The sequence below is a fragment of the Gossypium hirsutum genome, chromosome D02 (assembly GCF_007990345.1).
Source record: "Gossypium hirsutum isolate 1008001.06 chromosome D02, Gossypium_hirsutum_v2.1, whole genome shotgun sequence".
Lineage (NCBI taxonomy): Eukaryota > Viridiplantae > Streptophyta > Magnoliopsida > Malvales > Malvaceae > Gossypium > Gossypium hirsutum.
The window spans coordinates 2858209-2875951 of NC_053438.1; the positions used below are offsets into that span (position 1 = coordinate 2858209).

A 17743-nucleotide genomic window follows, 5' to 3' on the forward strand; every position below is an offset into this window, starting at 1 on the left:
AAAAAAATATTGTTTTAATATTTTAAAAATTAATTAAATGCCACGTGTATACCACACCAATAAAAACACAAATTTTAAAAAAAAAAGACGAAAAGATGAATGAAGTGTTAAAATAAGTGATTTAAAATTAAAGGGAGACTTTAATCGCTGTCTGAGAAAATACTCACATTTTGAGGCAGAACTTTAGGATATTCTAGACGGACTCGTCATATTATTAAATAAGGGATACAAATGATCCACAGGTTAGACTGATAATCTAGAGGTGCTTAAAGCTTTGACTATGAAGGAGATGATGGACTCCAGAATTACTTTGCTCAAAAAGATTCAAAGACTTATGCATTCTGAAGGACATCGGAAAGTAAGGTGCACAAATATTGCATTTTAAATGCAAATCAATTGGCAAAGACTAACTTTACTTAATAGACAAGCTTACAAATCCTTGAAGTGCCTCCTAATATAGTGTCTTCGACTCTTCGACAAGACAAAGCATTTAGTATTTCTTAATAATTGATTTGATATTATTTTATTTTATTTTTCAAAATAAAAAATAGAGGGAGAAGTTTGGTTTGTATAAATCCTAACCCCTAACCACGTGACATCTCAGAACCGTTACTTTCAAGTCTAATCATAAAATCATTTACTCTGGAGTTTGGTTTTATCTATTTTCTCAAAAAAATTGCAATACCATTTGTGAAATGTCCAAATCAACTTTTCAAAATTTCCACATCATGTCACGTAACCCATCAATTCTCTTCAATTTCATTTGTTCTTTTTTTCTATAATATAGTTTTATATATTATGGTTGAGTCAATTGTTAAATTTTTAGATTTATTATTAAGTTTAATTTACAATCCTGCAAATTTTTAAAAATTCAATTAATTCGCTTTTTTTTTTTACCTTACACAAAAACTTATCAATTTCAACCCAATCTCTCTTTTTTATTTTTTTCCTTTTTAATTCGCTCATTATATTTTATCCTTTAATCAATTAAGTCTTAACTCGATTAACATAAACATTGTTACTAGTACAGGAAAACATATTATCCTCATATTTAAATATTAAGAAGAGATTATGAATAAAAAAATTTCTATAACTTTTCTGACTTGGACTGTAATTATTTTTAATTTTTAAATTTTAATTAAAGGCATGCAAATGATTTTCTAATCCTAGTTGTAATATAAAAAAACTCCTACCCTAGTATATATTCAGTGACTATCCTTTAAATATTGTAATATATATTTGGGACAAAACAACATTTATTAATTTTTTATTGACTTGATAGCCTTTTTTTCTTAAAATTATATTATTTACATAGACAAATATTATGTTTCAAAAATTTTGGGACTCAAATGAAAAAAAGGGAACTGAAATAGAACCAAAAAGAAAAATGTTTGGTAGAGACTTAAAGAGAATTGACCCATTTATCCTATAATGCATAAATGATAATGATTTCAAATTAGAAGCTAAATTACAGATTAATTAAGAATTTGTAGTTAACAACCAAGAACACAGCTAAATAAAGAATACAAAAATTATGAAGTACAGTGTGACATCCAATTAGGGTTTAGAGAATTAGGTTTAAAAATTATCTTAAATGCAGCATCATTTTGATGTCTGCTTCATCGCATTCCACACATGTTCCTAGATATCCTCTAAAGGCCATCCAAACACGTTTAAAAAAATAACTAAAATATTGCTTTGACTCTTCATTTTTCTTGAAATATACCCTCTAAACTCTCCAAAGTCCAAACCATGAAAATGAAAAAATTGAACAGTCATGTTAGAAAAATATTAGTATCAATCACGCACACATGAATCCAATTAAATATAGTGCTGCATGCTAACTCAACAATTTCCAGTGTTTGACATCAAGGCTGCGCTCTTATACCACCATATCCATGCCTCCTAGAACAAAAATACAAGCCAAAAAAAAGGGGGGGGGGAGAGGAAAAAGAAAAAAAAAATCTGGAAAGAAGGGGGAAAAGAAAAAAAGAAAAAGAAAGAGGAAGACCGAAGACGATAAAAAATGGGTGAGATTTAGACAATACCATCACAGGCCTAATAGAAATCAACCATAACAAATCATCAGCTGTCTACCAATTCCAAATTAAAACAAAAATGACTAAAATAATAATAATAATAATAAAATCCCTTGAGTGTCATCACTTTATCTATGCAAGTCCCTATACTTTTGTTACACTCAAATAAACCCCTACCCTTTATACCTTTCATTTGAAATAAAAATCTTTAATCAGGTACAAATCAAAAGATAAAAAAACTAATTTGGGACTTGCTTAAGAAAAGTGAAATGGTTCAGGATTAATTTTTTTAATATTTTAGCCAACAAAAATTTCACTCTCAAGTAAGTCTCAACTACAAGCTAAAACCCCAAAGGAAAGGACATGTAATGTTTCAATTCTAAAATAGGAAACCTGGAAATGGTTGACATTAATTTTTCCAGGAGACAACCATGCAACAAAGTAGAATGTAATGATTTCAAATTTCTTCCTTGATCAAATAGAGTTTGAGGGAGCAATTGGCATCAAACTACCACAGCCAGAGCAGTACTATCTAGGCCACAAATGCAAGCAAATCTAACTGAACAAGTACTACCATATACAGAACTGAGACAAGCAGTATCATGAAAGATTACCTGTGAATAAACCACGAAATTATTTTTATGATCAACCAATCTGGCTATGGGGCTCAAATATAGACGCTATTCATCCCCGCGGAGTCTGGTTACACAGGACCTTAAAGTAGCTTTGGAAAAGAATTTTCCTTGGAAATGACGAAAAAAGGGAAAAAAAAAAGGGGAAAAAAAGAGAAAAAAGAAAGAAAAAAAATACAAGCAAAGTGAAAAGATAGAACCAAGCCCAAAACGCAGCAGTCACCTAATTTGAATCAATCAACACTAAAGAAATTTAAACAAAATATATATCTTATAGCATTAGCTCTCTGCCACAAAGCAACTGCATACCTTCACATAGATAAAGTTAAAAATCAACCCTCCAAACTGATCACTGACAGGTCCAACAGGAACACCGTGAATAAACCTGCATGAGTTGGGATATAACAGGCTGTCTAGACCATCAAAGGCAAATAAAACAGGTCCTACGATCAAGCACATCAATCAAAGGCCAAGAGTCGTAGGACATCAATACGGCTAGAAGACAAAAACGATCGAGGAAGATAAGCATGTGTTGGAATTTAAAGATGTACGCACGAAGAACACTTTGCTAATACATACATAAACATAAATAGAGGCAGAAAGGATAGATCTAAACAAAGATGCAAACTTTCAAGTAAACACTTCATAAATTACAGTTCATAAGTAGAGATAATGGTCCAACATACATCTAGCAGTAAAAGAGCCCTGCTACAAACATTGCATGGTTGATTGCAGAAGAAAGCAGAACACTGCTTGAAATACTTTATCCATTGTAAATGTGAGCTCAAAGACTTCAATGCCAATCTGTTCCACATGCCTGCAAAGGATAAAAGAGCACAATGGCGTACATTTATGAAGAAACAACAATTGTCTGAAAAATCCAAACACCAAAAGAAACACTAAGCAATGTCTTAAGTGAACTGCTGTTCATATAGGAGCCAAAAGCTCTCATCGATCTTAATAGCTTGTTCATATCTGAACAAGATTGAATTGATCAAAGGCTAAAGTGGAGACTGAGTCAGACAGCTTGGAACAGCTTTAGTCTAAAAAATCCCCAAGGTTCAGTAACACATTAAGCCCACGGCTCATTTCTGACGAGGAGAAATGGATTGATCTCCTGACCCTGCAAATAAAAACATTAATCACCAACCGTACAACTTTATTAGTGTTATTTCATTTTTGGTGATTTTTGACATTACCATTACTACCAAGCCACTGCTTACTACTTGATCTTTCAAGTCTGTCTGGTTCATCTGCATTCAATTTGCTATTTGGTGAGTACCCTTCATCACTGTCAAATATTGGTAAATATTTGCTTCTCAGCTCCTGATCATCATTCACTGAAACTTTCGTGTCATAAGCCTCCTCTTTTGAAACCAGCATTCCATCATCCCCTGTATTTTTCAAATAATTAAAAACGGAAGTAAGCAGAGCCCATTACCATATCCAGTCTTTCCTATTGTTTTGCCAAAATGTGAACTTTTATTGTTACGATCTAAACAATACTTACCTTCAGCTGACTTTGGCCTTGAATGCCTTCTGTGCCTCGAATCATTGTCTTCAGAACTTCTTGGTGAAGACCTGCTTCCTCTAGGAGGCTGAGCTTCACCAGATGCTAAATGCTTTTTGTCATGACGTTTTGACCTTTCATCTACTTTATCAATGGATCGATGTTTTCCCTCAGTAGACTTTGACCTAGAGCGCCGTCGGTGTTTTAATCTATTTTCATCTGAATTTCTGGGGGACCTCCTGCTTCCTCTGTGATGCTTGCCATCAAAAGATCTTGACCTTGACCTCTTTCTATCCTGATGCTTGCCATCAGCAGATCTTGACCTCGACCGCCTTCTATCCCGATGCTTAGATTTCTTATCTCTGATTCTCTCACTCCTCTCTTTGGTGTAATGCCTACCTTCAGCAGATCCTGATCGTGATCGCCTTCTATCGCCATGTCTCAATTCATCTTTTCTCACTTCATCAATTTTACTGCCGGAGCGAACCTTGCCTTCTACAGAAATTGATCTGGACTGCCGTCTGTGTTTTGAATTGTTTTCATCTGAACTTGCAGAAGAAGACCTGCTTCTTTGAGGTCTACCTTCTGAAGATAATGACCTGGATCGCCTTCTACTGCGGTGCTTTGTTTTTTCATCTGGGGTCTCATTCTTTTTGTTATCCGAATCAACAGACTTTGACCTAGAGCGCTTTCTATATTTCAATTTCCTTTCATCATCATTCTTTGGGGATGACCTATTTCTTCTGTGATGCCTTGGTGATGTTGAACCTGGATGGGATGATTTCCTAAGCTTAGGTGAACTTTCTCTACTATGTTTAGGGGAGTCAGAATCTACAGGAGTTAATTTTCTAGTTCGAGGACTAATACTCCTATTTCTCCTCGAAATAGATGAATGACGATCACGCGATCTCTCCAAATCTCGTCTGCCACTCCTGTCATTGTCATCTCTATCTCTATATGAACGTCGTTCACTTTCATATCTTGAACGATGATGAGATCGCACAGGTGATCTGGACCTACGGTCTCGTTGGAAACGGGGCAGAGGTGAATAAGAGCGAGACCTCCTCCTTCGCCTATAACTGATTGGTGATCTTGACTTTGACCTTGACTTTCGCCTATAAATGATCGGTGATCTTGACTTGGACCTTGATCTTCGCCGATAACTAATTGGTGATCTAGTCTTTGATCTTGATCTTCTCCGATAACTAAGGGGTGATTTTGATTTGGATCTTGACCTTGCACGAGAAGGGGATGGTGACCTATAAACAGGAGTTATAAATTAGTATAACTCTGATTTATCATTATGGAAATTGAAACCTAGGAACATACAGACAAACAAGGGAAGACTTTGATTTTTTGATTCCCAATATGTAAAATATCATCTGTAAGACAACGAAGATTTAAAAACATGAGAGAATCAGTGCAAAAAAGACATGTGCTACTCATGATAAAATACACATCATAAACAGTATTGATTGGAAAACAATGCTGCAGGCAGCAACCTATTGTATACCCATAAACCAAAAGGACCAACATATAGATACTCCAAACATGCTAAGCAGTGACATTCTGCTTGCAAATCACTTAATCCCATGGAACTTTATAATAACAGCTTTTAGGCAAACATAGGAGAACACAAGTAACTCCATATTCTTTAACAATATTAAGCCTTAAGAAACAATACATGCTTGCAGGGAAATAAACTTGTCCTGATGAGGAGACATACCTAGACTTACTCTTGGTTTCCTTCTCTTCAGTAACAAGTCCATCAGCTTTTAGCTTCCTACTTATTTCTGCAGCTCTTGCTGCAGCTAATTCTGTTGCAGACTTCATGCTTGCAGCTCGGTTAGCTGCCTGCTGAGCAGTCAATGTTTGTTGCATAAGCAAAGCCTGTTGGAATTGCATCTGTTGCATGGCAACAGCTTGCTGCATCACCAAAGGTAGAGATGAAGAAGTCAAGGATGAAATAGCAGGTTTCGGAGGAAGTGTTTTGGCCATTTCCACATTTAATGGTCGACCACCAATATCCATATTGTTCAATGCCAAAGCAGCCGTTGCTTCCTCTGGTTTTGAATATTCTATGTATGCAAAATGCTTTGAATCAGTGATTGTACACTCAACAACTGTACCACAGAAGCTAAAAAGCTGCTTCAACTGTTCCACTGTGAGAAGTGGGTTAAGATTGCTAACTTGTAGGGTTTTTTTCAATGCATCAGCCTTTGCAGCTTTGTCAGGAGAGTCTGACAAGGAGCAGATAACAGTGAGGTTGGACACTTAGCTAAAAGGGAAATATATAGGACTTGGAAAGTAAATTAAAGAAACGACAGTAGTGGAAAGCAAGATAGTATAAACAGTACCAGATGAATCTTTGGTTGACTGAGTTTGTGATTGCACCTGAGCAGCATGAGCTTGAAGGGCCTGAGCAGCAACAATAGCCTGAGCAGCAGCCATTGCAGCTGCAGAAGGTGCCATAGGAACCTGACTGAGAGTTCCCATGCTGGTTGTTGCTGCCAAAGCAGTCATCAGCAAATTGTGGGGAGGATGGTTCAATTTGCAATCAGTTTTAGCACAACGGCCATTGAGGTATTCTCGACAAACTTCCCCAAGAGATGCCCCCATTCCTGGTAAAATAGCACCACCTGAAGCACCAGAAACAATGCCTGGGATCATACCCAACAAGCCGGGGAAAGCTCCAGAAACAGATCCTGTGTAGTTTGGCATGTTGGGCATTGTTTGATTTACTAGATTTGGATATGTGGATGCAGGCGCCACCCCTAGTACAGCTCCAGTAGAAGTACCTGCATTACAACAAATTCAACATCTGCACCATGAGCGCTAAGAATGCAATCAAAAGCTATGCCCGAAAGTGAAGTCAAACATCTCAACACTAAGCAATAACAGAAATTCAACAGCAAGTTAGATGGCAGTGGGCAAAATTATATGAAGGTGAATCACATCAGGAACTTTTCTCATTCCAAATTGTGAGACTTCTTCACAACGAACAAGGTAAATAATACTATTTCAACTACTTGGACATTAAGAAATTTACATTATATAGGACAATCAAATAGGGTTAACGAATATAGAAAAATCTACATGACAAGTGATAGCAAAAGATACAACTAAAAACGAATAGACGTAGCCTTAACAATGTTACCTGCACTAAAGAACACTGGGAATGGGCTGCCCATGATGGGTTTCCCATTGCACTCAATGTTCACCATATAGTTCCCTCTCTTGGGCACCACATAAGTCACCGTGTAAGTCCCATCTCCCATATCCTTCACAATGCCCTCCTGTTCCGCACCCCCAACACCCACACCTGGCGAAACTTTCACCTTAATCTGCGCACCTCCACTCTGCACTTTCCTCCCATCTGCATCCTTTGTTACCACCATAAAGGTGGATGCTGCGCATGCTGTGCCACCAGCTATTCCTGGTCCTGCTGCCATGCACTTAGCAGGATCCACAGGTCCAACCGGTTTGTCCACCAAGTCATTGGTGTCCTCAGACTCACTATCCGATGAAGCTGCTACCACCTCCTTGTTACGGCCCTTATCAACATCTTTGAATGTGGCTTCGAAAGCCGCTTTAGCAGCAGCAGCTTTTTCAGCCTCACTTTTCAGCTTGGCCTCTTCAGCTTGTTTCATCCATATAGGCTTTGGAGCAGCTGAGGTCCGATCCGCCATCAAATTTTAAAAAAACCTAAAGATCTAAAAGTCAAAAAAATAAAATTAGCAATTACCCAAATTCTAAAATCTAAAAATACCAATTCCACTTCAATTATTGGAAAAAAAAAGCGATCTGATGTACTTCAATAATCCTAGAAAACTCCAAAACTAAAAACTATACCAATTTCAATTTGCAATTCGAATGCAACCCTAGAAAGAGAACCTACCGAATAGGTGAAGCAAAACCTTAAATTCGAAGCAAAAAAGGGAGAAAAATACGTTAAAGTTAAGCATTTGAGATTCCATTTTTCATAATTTGATAACTTTTGGAGTCCCTAAGACTATGTTTGGATGCAAAGAAAATTAAGGAAAATGTAAGAAAATATATATATATAAAAAAAAAAGAAGAAGGAAAGGGGCATTACCTTATGCTGCAATTTTGGGATCCGACGGCGAAGTCGGGCGGATAATGAATATGTGTACATATATAGGGCTGAAAGCGATGTGCTGGGGGCAAAAGCGGGATTTAATTATAAACCTTTCGAATAAACAATAAAATTTGGTCAAATTTTGGATTGGGTCCGTCTATTATGTAAACATTTGGCTTGATTATTTGCTTATGTCAAATTATAAAGTAAAAATTTAAAAATGAAAATATACTCTAGGTTCTCATAACTTATGCCATTGTTTGTATTGTTAGATTAAATAAATCATCAAAAACCTATCAAATAAAATAAAAAATTGATTCAATCAGTTTTTAGCCTAGTTCAACTGACCCATACCAATTCACAGGTCAACCAGTTTGATGCTTCTTTAGACCGATGTTCTAGTCAGTCCAGTCCAATTTAAACAATCATGACTTTAAAGTTCTACACTTTGTATATATAAAATTTAGTGCAATTTATGTTAAAAATTAAAATGTAAAAATTAAATCTCAAATTTAAACGTATCAAAAATACCATAATTGAAAATGATCCATTTTTTCATAAAATGCAAAAATAATGATAATAATAATAATAAAAGGAGCTGATGGGAATGTGTCATGTGAACCTTCCTTTAATAACTGAATTAACTAACACATTAGATTTATTGGTTTGATTAAATCGATTTAAGATCCAAATAAATGTTAAGTCAATCGATTGTCGATTAATGAATTCTATAATCGAATAGAATGATTTAACCAAATTTAATTCATATTATTTCTAGTTATTTTAAATATGTAATAATATATAATATAATTTAAATTAATTCAACCTAATTATTCGACTAAAAAAATAAAAGTCATTTGGGCGAATATAAGATTAATTTAATTAGATCGATAAGTGATTGATTAATTGATTATATTTAAAGGTGGTGAGTTAAATCGATTAAATTATAAAAGGTGATTGAATTATACAAAAAATCTTAATGACGTGGACAAGCTCTTTTTTTGTGTGTGAATTATAATAACAGAGCAAAACTCGAACAACAAACGCAACTAGTGGAATTCGAACTCAGATCACACCTGAGATAGTAAACACCCTTGACAATTAGACCATCACATGAGGTCCAAATAAGCTCTTTTTTAATTCCTTATGTTAGCATAAATTTTATTTTGTTGGAAGTGGTGTTTTCAGAAAATTTTGTCATTAAGTTAATTGAAATAGTTAACGAATAATTATTTAAACTAATTAATGATATTTTAAAAATAAATTGAATAGATTATGCTAAATTAAAATCCAAAATTTAAATTTTAAATTTGAGTATAATAAAAGGATAAAAAATAAATGAAAGGAGGATCAATGGATTATTCATGTAAGGATCAAAATTTTCAAAATAGTCATATAAATACTTATCATGTACAAAAGTGCTTAAATAAAAGGCTTCTCAAATACTGTATATCATGTTTCAAATTATGTTTTTTTTTCTTTTCATTTTAATCAATATCTAATTCAACTATCACGTGTTTTATTTTAAACACGTCAACATTCACCTAATTTTTACTACAAACCAGGTTAAAAGTGTGTAAAAAGCCCTTATTTGAGCATTTCTGTCAAAATCGAACCCTTATATGACTATTTTGAAAGATTTGATTTTTATATGAGTAATTCCTAAAAAGTTGAGCCCTAATTTAAACCTTTAAAATTTTTTTACCTCAATTAGGAGGAAAAACTAGGGATTTTTGTTTCCTTTAAAACGCAAAATGCCTTTTTTATCCTATTAATATTTGACCTAAGTTATTTTATACAAAAGGATATAATGAAAAAAATTTATTATAACCAATCAATTTATTGATTATGTCCAAATATAGAGAGATAAAAGACGTCATTCTATTAGAGTTTATGTCCAAAAAATATGACATAATTCGAGTTTATAAATACCTCGCATCAATTAGAAATAAAGAAATATTTTTACCTTGTTATAATCCATAAAACTAACAACAAGGGCTAAAAGGGGTGAAAAGTTTTTGGAGGAGCCTTGGCTCTCAAGATTTTAGAAAATTTCTATTATACCCTTTGAAATTCTTTGAAATTTCAATTAAATTCTCAAATTCATTAAAAACTTTAATTAGGTCTTTGAAAAGTTTTAAAAATTTTAATTAGACCCTTTAATATTTTTGAAAATATTCATTAGTCCTCACAAAATATTAAACCTTATTATTTTTGAAAATTCATATTAAATCCTAAAATTTTTAAAATTTTAAGTGAACTCCCAAAATTTAGTGGCACATTATACTACCAAGGACTACTGTGGATAAATTAAAAGGTTGGTACCACACTGTGCCTTCTAACTTTTTCAATATATTTAGTCAAAATACCTAATTACATTGAAAAAAAAATGATCATGTTGAAATGAGGGATCACTTATTAGAACTAAGGGGCTTCAAGCACAACATGATTCTTGACAAGAAGTTTGAATTGGCCAATTAGGAGAGATAAGGGCAAGTCCATAACCTTTACAATCTCTATGAGTGTTTTGACATGATCAATATATCTTTCGTGTCTGTTCTATATTTCAAAAAAATTAATCTCTTTAGAATTCATGGCTGCTTTTAATAGTGTTATTCTACGTTTTGAACCAGAGTTCTTTCACTGAAAGTGTAATGTACTTATTGGTAAGATTAGCATTTTTACTAAATAATCTAACGAGACAACTTTGTATTTTTGGGTGAGTTTGTAACCATTGCCATCTTGTAGTTGGAGATTGGCTCGATGATTTGAAAAATTCATTGATTTTACTTTAGACATGAATTTTTTTTTTAAGATTTAATAAATTTTCTAGTTTAGTTTTTGTATTTTTTAGATTTTCAAAATTTAATTCGTTCGTTTGTTTTTACTTTTAAGAATTTAGTCATGTAATTGTCTAATTTTAATAACATTATTAATTGATGTTTGTTATATGTAATATATGGTAAGTTCTTATTCGAAAATTAAAGCTGAATTAATAAAAGATATTCAAATTTAATGAAAGCTAATTAATTGGGTTATCAATTAGACTTTAATTTTTAAATCAAATAAGTAGAAGTTTTAAATTCTAAAATTAAAAGTAGAAAAACTAAATTTTAAAGCCTCAAAGAGTACATGAACTAAGAGCATAATTAAACTATTTTTAAGGGTAAATTATCAAGATAATTATTTTTGTTTGTCTCAAGTTACATTTTAGTCATTTATGTTTGAAATGTTACATTTTAGTCACTTACATTATCATGTTGTAACATTTTAGTCACTAAGCCATTAATTGTTGTTAACGGTGTAATGATAAGTTGACGTGGCACGTTAAATAATCGTTTCAAATAAAAATTTTAGCTTAAATTCTACAATTGGTCCCTATATTTTTTTAATTTTGAGCAATTTAGTTTTATTCTTTTATGTTCTTTTAACTTTCTTTCTTTTTTTCATTCTCTTCTGTTTCTTCCTCTGTTTTCCCCCCTTCTTCATTTCTTTTAATGTAGTTCTTCTATATTTTCCATTTGTTAAAACAAGTTCACAAGCTCACCTCACTCAGAAAAAGAAATTGTTAAAAAAAAACAAAAGTACAGGGACTAGTTTTAACAAATGGAAAACATAGTAAACCTACGTTAAAAGAAATGGAGAAGGGAAAAAAATAGAGGAAGGAGCAAATGAGAATGGAAAATAAAGAAAAAAAAACGTTAAAAAGAACATAAAAGAAAAAAATTAAATTGCTCCAAACGAAAAAAATGAGGACCAATTGTATAAATTAACTTAAAATTTTTGTTTGAAATGATGATTTAACATGACACGCCAGCTTACCGTTACACCGTTAACGGTAATTAATGGCTTAGTAACTAAAATGTTACAATGCGATAACGTAAGTGACTAAAATGTAACATTTCAAATATAAGTGACTAAAATGTAGCTTGAGGTAAACAAAAGTGACTATTTCGGTAGTTTATCCTTTTTTAACATTATCTCTTATTAAAAAAGCTATTGTTTTTAGAATCGGACTGAACCGATTAGACCATGAACTATTCGGGGTATCAAACTAGAGTTGATGGTTGAATCGTGATAAAAAAATCGATTGAACTGATTTTTTTATTTTTAATTTTTATTAATTTTAAAATAATTTATTCAATTAAACCAAAAAAAATTAAGCAAACCGATTGAACTGAAAACCAGTGGCCTGATTTGTTCTATCATCGGTCCCGATTTTGAAAACATTGTAAAAAAACAAAAGAATTAGCAAAATGATGAAAAATGAAGGACTATAAGTGAAAAAAAGAGATTAACGCGGGATTCGGAGGCGATATAAAATAGAAGTTTGTTTCTACAACGATTGTGTAAACCTAAGTAACGAACTTAGCTTATTTTACAACTCTTTTTCTCTATGCAATTCATTTTCTTTTCAAAGAAAAGAATATATTTTTCAAGAAATTCACTATTTTTATTTTATTTTTCTCTTCAAATTCTTGATTGTTATTATGATATGAATCTCTAGTTTTCTCTCTTCTTTTTTTTTTTAAATTTGCAGTGTGCCAAGAAAAAATTGAATAAAAGGTATATATAAGTTAAAAGAATCATGCTTTTTGAAAGTGTTTTTTTTTTCCAGAATTGTTTAGTGATATTTTGATTTGATTTGGGTATAGGAATATCTGGATTGAAAATCTTGGCCCTGCGCAAGAAGATTTAAGTCTCTCTCTCTCTCTTTTTTTTTTGGTACGAAAGATGAACGGAATGTCAATGGACAATTTTCGTGGCCTCATTTTGGCTGTTTCATCGAGCGTTTTTATTGGATCTAGCTTTATTATCAAGAAACAGGGTCTTAAGAAAGCTGGAGCATCGGGACCAAGAGCCGGTTTCTTTCTTTGCTTTCTCTTTGAATTTTTGTTGATTTTAATTTTGTTAAAATATTTGAATTAGAGTCTAATTTGAAGTGTTTTTTTAATGGATATTTGAAAATTTTGATATTAGGGCAAGGAGGACACTCTTATTTGTATGAACCTTGGTGGTGGGCTGGAATGATAACCAGTAAGTTCAACAATCCACTTCTAATTTTGTTGATTTCTTATCATTTTTGTTTCTTTGTTTTTAAGTTGTGAATTGTAATTGATGAGAATTAGTTGGAATGTCGGAAGAAATGAAGTTTTGAGATTAAGGAGGTCCTTCGTTTGTAGGATAAATTGTTAACGGATTTGTGATCAATATGACTATGTTCAGTTTTTTTATGGTTTTCGATATATATGGATATGGGTGAGACATGTGTGTCACTGTCGTCCATTGGTACTTCAATGAAAGCAAAAGTCGAAATAATGTAGACAATGACATGCTTTGTAGCTGCCTTTGTTGGAAATTCGCACCAAATTTTTTATATTCTCTCAATTATTCGTGTTCGGTATTTGTGTTTAACACCCGAATAGTTGTATAGATATACATGTATGATCAACAATACTTAAGTTGTATTAATACTAATATCCAACACTTTTCTTCAAGTCTAAGTAACATACATCTTGTCCTTTCAAGTGAATAACCAAATTGAAGGAAAATAATCTGTTTGCTTTTAGATGTGTTTTGAAGTGATGTATAATAGGAGAATTTTACTTGAACGGTAATACCAAATCTGCAAAAAAATGTTACAAGGCAGACGGAAAATTAGCAATGAATCTTTCATCAGTTTTCAAGGAATTTATCATCAAAGCAAATCTGTATGCAATGCCATAGGGCAGTAGTGTGCCAAAGTAGATAATTGTACTAGGTTGTTATGATCTTATTTTACTCAGACTCGGGTGTGAGTGTTGGGTATGAGTATATGCCTGAGATTGGTATGTTGAAAAATTTGGAGCTTTTTGTGTATTTGAAGGGTTATGTCCCTTATCTTTATCTAGATATGTCTTGGACATGATGGTCAAACACACATGCTTAAAAAAATGAAGAGTCTGAACAACGTTAGTTATGGCCTTTTATACTGCATGTTTACTTACTGTAGCATCTTTATTTCCTTACTGCCAGATATAACTGCTTGAGTTAAGTTAATGTGCTTTAATTTTACAGTGATAATCGGGGAGATAGCTAATTTCGCTGCTTATGCGTATGCTCCTGCAATTCTTGTAACACCATTGGGAGCCTTAAGTATTATTTTCAGGTATGTATTAAGTTCCATTTTTGTTAGTTAAAAATATGAGAATCATTTAACAACCCAGTTGCGTTCATGCTCATATAAGAAATGGTGTTTATAAGCTTACATCTTTTTCTATGTTGCTCTTACTCGATTTCTTGAAGGACTCATGTGTAACATTTGTGTTCAACACATTTGGACAAGATACAGGGATGTGACCTTCTAGATACATTTAAAGATTTGAAAAAACTTTAATAGACCCATGTTGGATAATTCTTGCCTCCAACATTCACACTCGAGTTCGAGTAACATAGCATATTTATTTATGAAGGCACGTGGAGAAACATGCATGTTTGCCATTGATGGATGGGATTGGCCTGTAGATTTGACTAATTTTATGAAGAAAACATTATTATGCAGTGCAGTGCTAGCACATTTTATTTTGAAAGAGAGATTACACATCTTTGGTATGCTTGGATGTGCTCTTTGCGTAGTTGGCTCTACAACCATTGTCTTACATGCTCCCAAGGAGAGACATATTGAATCTGTGAAACAAGTATGGCATCTTGCAACTGAGCCAGGTATGTAAGAACATTCCAATATAGCTACTTATTCTTTAAGATTTACTTTAAAATAACCTATGTTGTTTTGAGTTTTTATTTTTCTTGAAGGATCTGTGTCCAACACTTATGTTGAACTAATATATGCATTTTTTGCGTTGACAGGATTTCTTGTATACTTTTGGGTTGCTTTGGCTGTGGTAGCAGTGATTATTTTTCATTATGTTCCACGCTATGGCCAAACCCATTTGGTAGTTTATATCGGAATCTGCTCTCTTATGGGATCTCTTACGGTTTGTTGATTACTTTTAAGGCTTCTTCCTCTTTCTCTTTCTCTTCTTCTTCTTTTATTTTTATTTTAATTTATATTATATTTATTCTTCAATTTTTTGAAGCTCTTCATCTGACACACTTCAGGATATCATTATGAGGATATGAATCTTCAAAGATTCTTTAAATGCATGAAAAATTTAGAAAAAAAATGAATATATCTGTATCGAATACATATCCATATTCAACTTGCATTCCAATACATTTGTTTTAACAACCATCTTTTCGTTCTTATAGGTAATGGGTGTTAAAGCAGTAGGAATCGCGCTGAAGCTGTCGTTTGGAGGAGTGAATCAGTTTAAATACTTCGAAACATGGATTTTCACAATAATTGTGATCTTTTGCTGTCTTCTGCAAATAAATTACTTGAACAAGGTGAGTGATGAGACTTAGATTTCATTACCCTTTGTCAATCTGCATACTTATATATTGGTTTAGTTTGTGTCACTCGAATTTTGTTTGAATGTTGAATACAGGCTTATTAGACATGGAGGTTTTTATTTTTTAACTGTTTTCCATGTATTTAAAGGATTTTATTCCCATACACGAGTCTAGATATATATATGTATATGTGTGTGTATGACATGAGTATTTTAATGAAACTGAAAGTTGAAATACGTAAATTAAGTGCTTTACAAGTTTTGGCACTACGAGTAATTTGGACATCAACATTGTTAGTTACTCGTTATTAAGTTGTTTATGGGATAAAAAAGCATAAATATGTTTTTTTTTTAAATAATTTCTTTCAACCTTATTTTCTTAATTTAATGTGATGATTGACTCTAAATTTATGTTATTGTTATTCTTGATGGTACTGAAAGCTTAAAATTTTACAGGCTTTAGACACCTTTAATACTGCTGTTGTGTGTCCTGTTTACTATGTCATGTTCACAACTTTCACCATTATTGCCAGCATTATCATGTTTAAGGTAAGGTTTTTTTTTTTTTCATCCTTAATCCACTTATATATTGGTAGGGAGTGTGAGTGAATTGAGCTTTTAACCTACAATTTTTTTATTACTTTTGAGCTTAACTAACTCTCTCATGGAGATATGTTTGACCACTTTCATGAATATCACAGACACATTTATTTAGTTTATATGAATAAACGTGAGCACAAATAGACCAAAAAACAAACCAACGGATCAAACTTGATTCCTATACAATCCTACTTACAAAAATCTTGTGTTTTTGTATATAATAATGTATTCTTTTCTTTGTTGTTTTCTTGAAGGATTGGAATTCACAAGGCGGGACAGAGATTACAACAGAATTATGTGGATTTATTACAATTTTATCAGGCACATTTCTCCTTCACAAAACCAAAGATATGGGAAAAAGTTCCAGTGGCAGACTCCCTGTTTACACATCTCCTGAATCAAATACAGTTGCCGAATCTAGATAGTTAGCCCTACAGGTTTGGAATTCGTATTTGGATTCTAATCCTTAGCTTTCTTGCATTTAGTTTCGTACAAGAAAGATAAAAAAGAAAAAAAAAGAAAAAAAAGAGAGAAACAAAACTAGAATTAGGATGGGTTTTTTTTTTTAATTTGAGGTTTATGGACATTTTCTATGTGAAAAGTTGCTACTAAAATGTTTAAGAAATAGGTTTTTTTTTAGTTTCCTTCTGTCTTTTTATTTGTTACTTTTTTTCATAATATGTTTGAGTTTGATATTCAATCATTAGAATTAAAAATCCAATTCTCTACTAATAAATCAAACAATTGTTTGTTTTTAGTATGTATTTGTATTTGACCGTTTATAGTGTTGATTAGTCAAAATTATAGGTATATAAAAAAACATTATGGTGTGAAATTGTTTGATTTAAATTAAAAAATTAAACATGTCAAATTAAAATCTTGTTATAGTATAATTAATATTTGAAAACTGTTTCAAAGCAAAATAATAAAAGAAATTATTATAGTTTTTACATAATATAAATTTTAGAATTTTTATGAATATTTTGATTTTAAAAATTATTTTAAATTTTTTTTGTAATTTTTGTTGAGAGATTAATTTGTTAATTTTTAAAATTGATAGGAATCAAAGGAGTATATATATCAATCTGTTGTTTGAATTATTCGAGTTATTTAAATTATAAAATTCAACTCGAATCTCGAATTATAAATATTTTTATTAATATAAAACATAAAAATATTAAAATTAATTAAAAATTAAATAATAATATAGAAATGAAAATATTTCTCACGCTCTAAGAAAGTTTGAAAGCTGAAATTTAAATATGTTTCTTTCAAAAGTGAAAAAAATTATATATTCTATCATCAAAATTTCCACTCACTGTGTCCATCAGTCTAGAAGGTGACCTGACTTGTACACATTGGTTGAACGATGTTTTTGTACAATAAAAACTTGGACATTTGCAATTGCATGCAATGCCAAAGACTTAAGACTTAAAAGGCCTATAATATTTCATACTATCATTTTTTTTCTG

At 32.1% G+C, this 17743-nt stretch overlaps 2 protein-coding genes across 4 annotated transcripts; one reads left to right on the plus strand and one right to left on the minus strand.

The window, feature by feature from the left end:
* Positions 1-1682: 1682 nt before the first annotated feature.
* LOC107934462 (serine/arginine repetitive matrix protein 2) lies at positions 1683-8415 on the minus strand. 2 transcript variants are annotated; one of them, XM_016866889.2, is made up of 10 exons: positions 8278-8415; positions 7339-7894; positions 6539-6979; positions 5908-6421; positions 4182-5440; positions 3871-4065; positions 3358-3794; positions 2981-3056; positions 2654-2781; positions 1683-1965 (listed from the first exon to the last, which is right to left on the minus strand). In XM_016866889.2, exons 2-7 carry the CDS (start codon positions 7868-7870, stop codon positions 3757-3759), a joined length of 2979 nt encoding a protein of 992 aa, XP_016722378.2. In that variant the 5' UTR covers positions 7871-7894; positions 8278-8415; the 3' UTR covers positions 1683-1965; positions 2654-2781; positions 2981-3056; positions 3358-3756. The 2 variants fall into 2 exon arrangements, with proteins under 2 accessions (XP_016722378.2, XP_016722379.2); XM_016866890.2 differs by lacking the exon at positions 8278-8415 and adding an exon at positions 8080-8242.
* A 4211-nt stretch (positions 8416-12626) lies between these two features.
* On the plus strand, positions 12627-16971 carry LOC107934435 (probable magnesium transporter NIPA1). Of its 2 annotated transcripts, XM_016866866.2 has the most exons (9): positions 12627-12846; positions 12936-13144; positions 13261-13317; positions 14338-14428; positions 14822-14982; positions 15127-15254; positions 15529-15666; positions 16128-16220; positions 16526-16971. In XM_016866866.2, exons 2-9 carry the CDS (start codon positions 13015-13017, stop codon positions 16694-16696), a joined length of 969 nt encoding a protein of 322 aa, XP_016722355.1. In that variant the 5' UTR covers positions 12627-12846; positions 12936-13014; the 3' UTR covers positions 16697-16971. The 2 variants fall into 2 exon arrangements, with proteins under 2 accessions (XP_016722355.1, XP_016722356.1); XM_016866867.2 differs by lacking the exon at positions 16128-16220 and having other exon boundaries at positions 12648-12846.
* Positions 16972-17743: the final 772 nt, after the last annotated feature.

What these genes read in the sequence shown, in the direction of transcription:
- LOC107934462 (XM_016866889.2), bottom strand. Translation starts at nt 7,870, where the DNA reads ATGGCGGATCGGACCTCAGCTGCTCCAAAGCCTATATGGATGAAACAA. An exon ending in CCCAGTGTTCTTTAGTGCAG is followed by an intron (nt 6,980 to 7,338) that starts GTAACATTGTTA and finishes GTTGTAATGCAG; the next exon opens with GTACTTCTACTGGAGCTGTA. An exon ending in GTCAACCAAAGATTCATCTG is followed by an intron (nt 6,422 to 6,538) that starts GTACTGTTTATA and finishes GCTCCTTGTCAG; the next exon opens with ACTCTCCTGACAAAGCTGCA.
- LOC107934435 (XM_016866866.2), top strand. Translation starts at nt 13,015, where the DNA reads ATGAACGGAATGTCAATGGACAATTTTCGTGGCCTCATTTTGGCTGTT. An exon ending in AAATAAATTACTTGAACAAG is followed by an intron (nt 15,667 to 16,127) that starts GTGAGTGATGAG and finishes AAAATTTTACAG; the next exon opens with GCTTTAGACACCTTTAATAC. An exon ending in CCAGCATTATCATGTTTAAG is followed by an intron (nt 16,221 to 16,525) that starts GTAAGGTTTTTT and finishes GTTTTCTTGAAG; the next exon opens with GATTGGAATTCACAAGGCGG.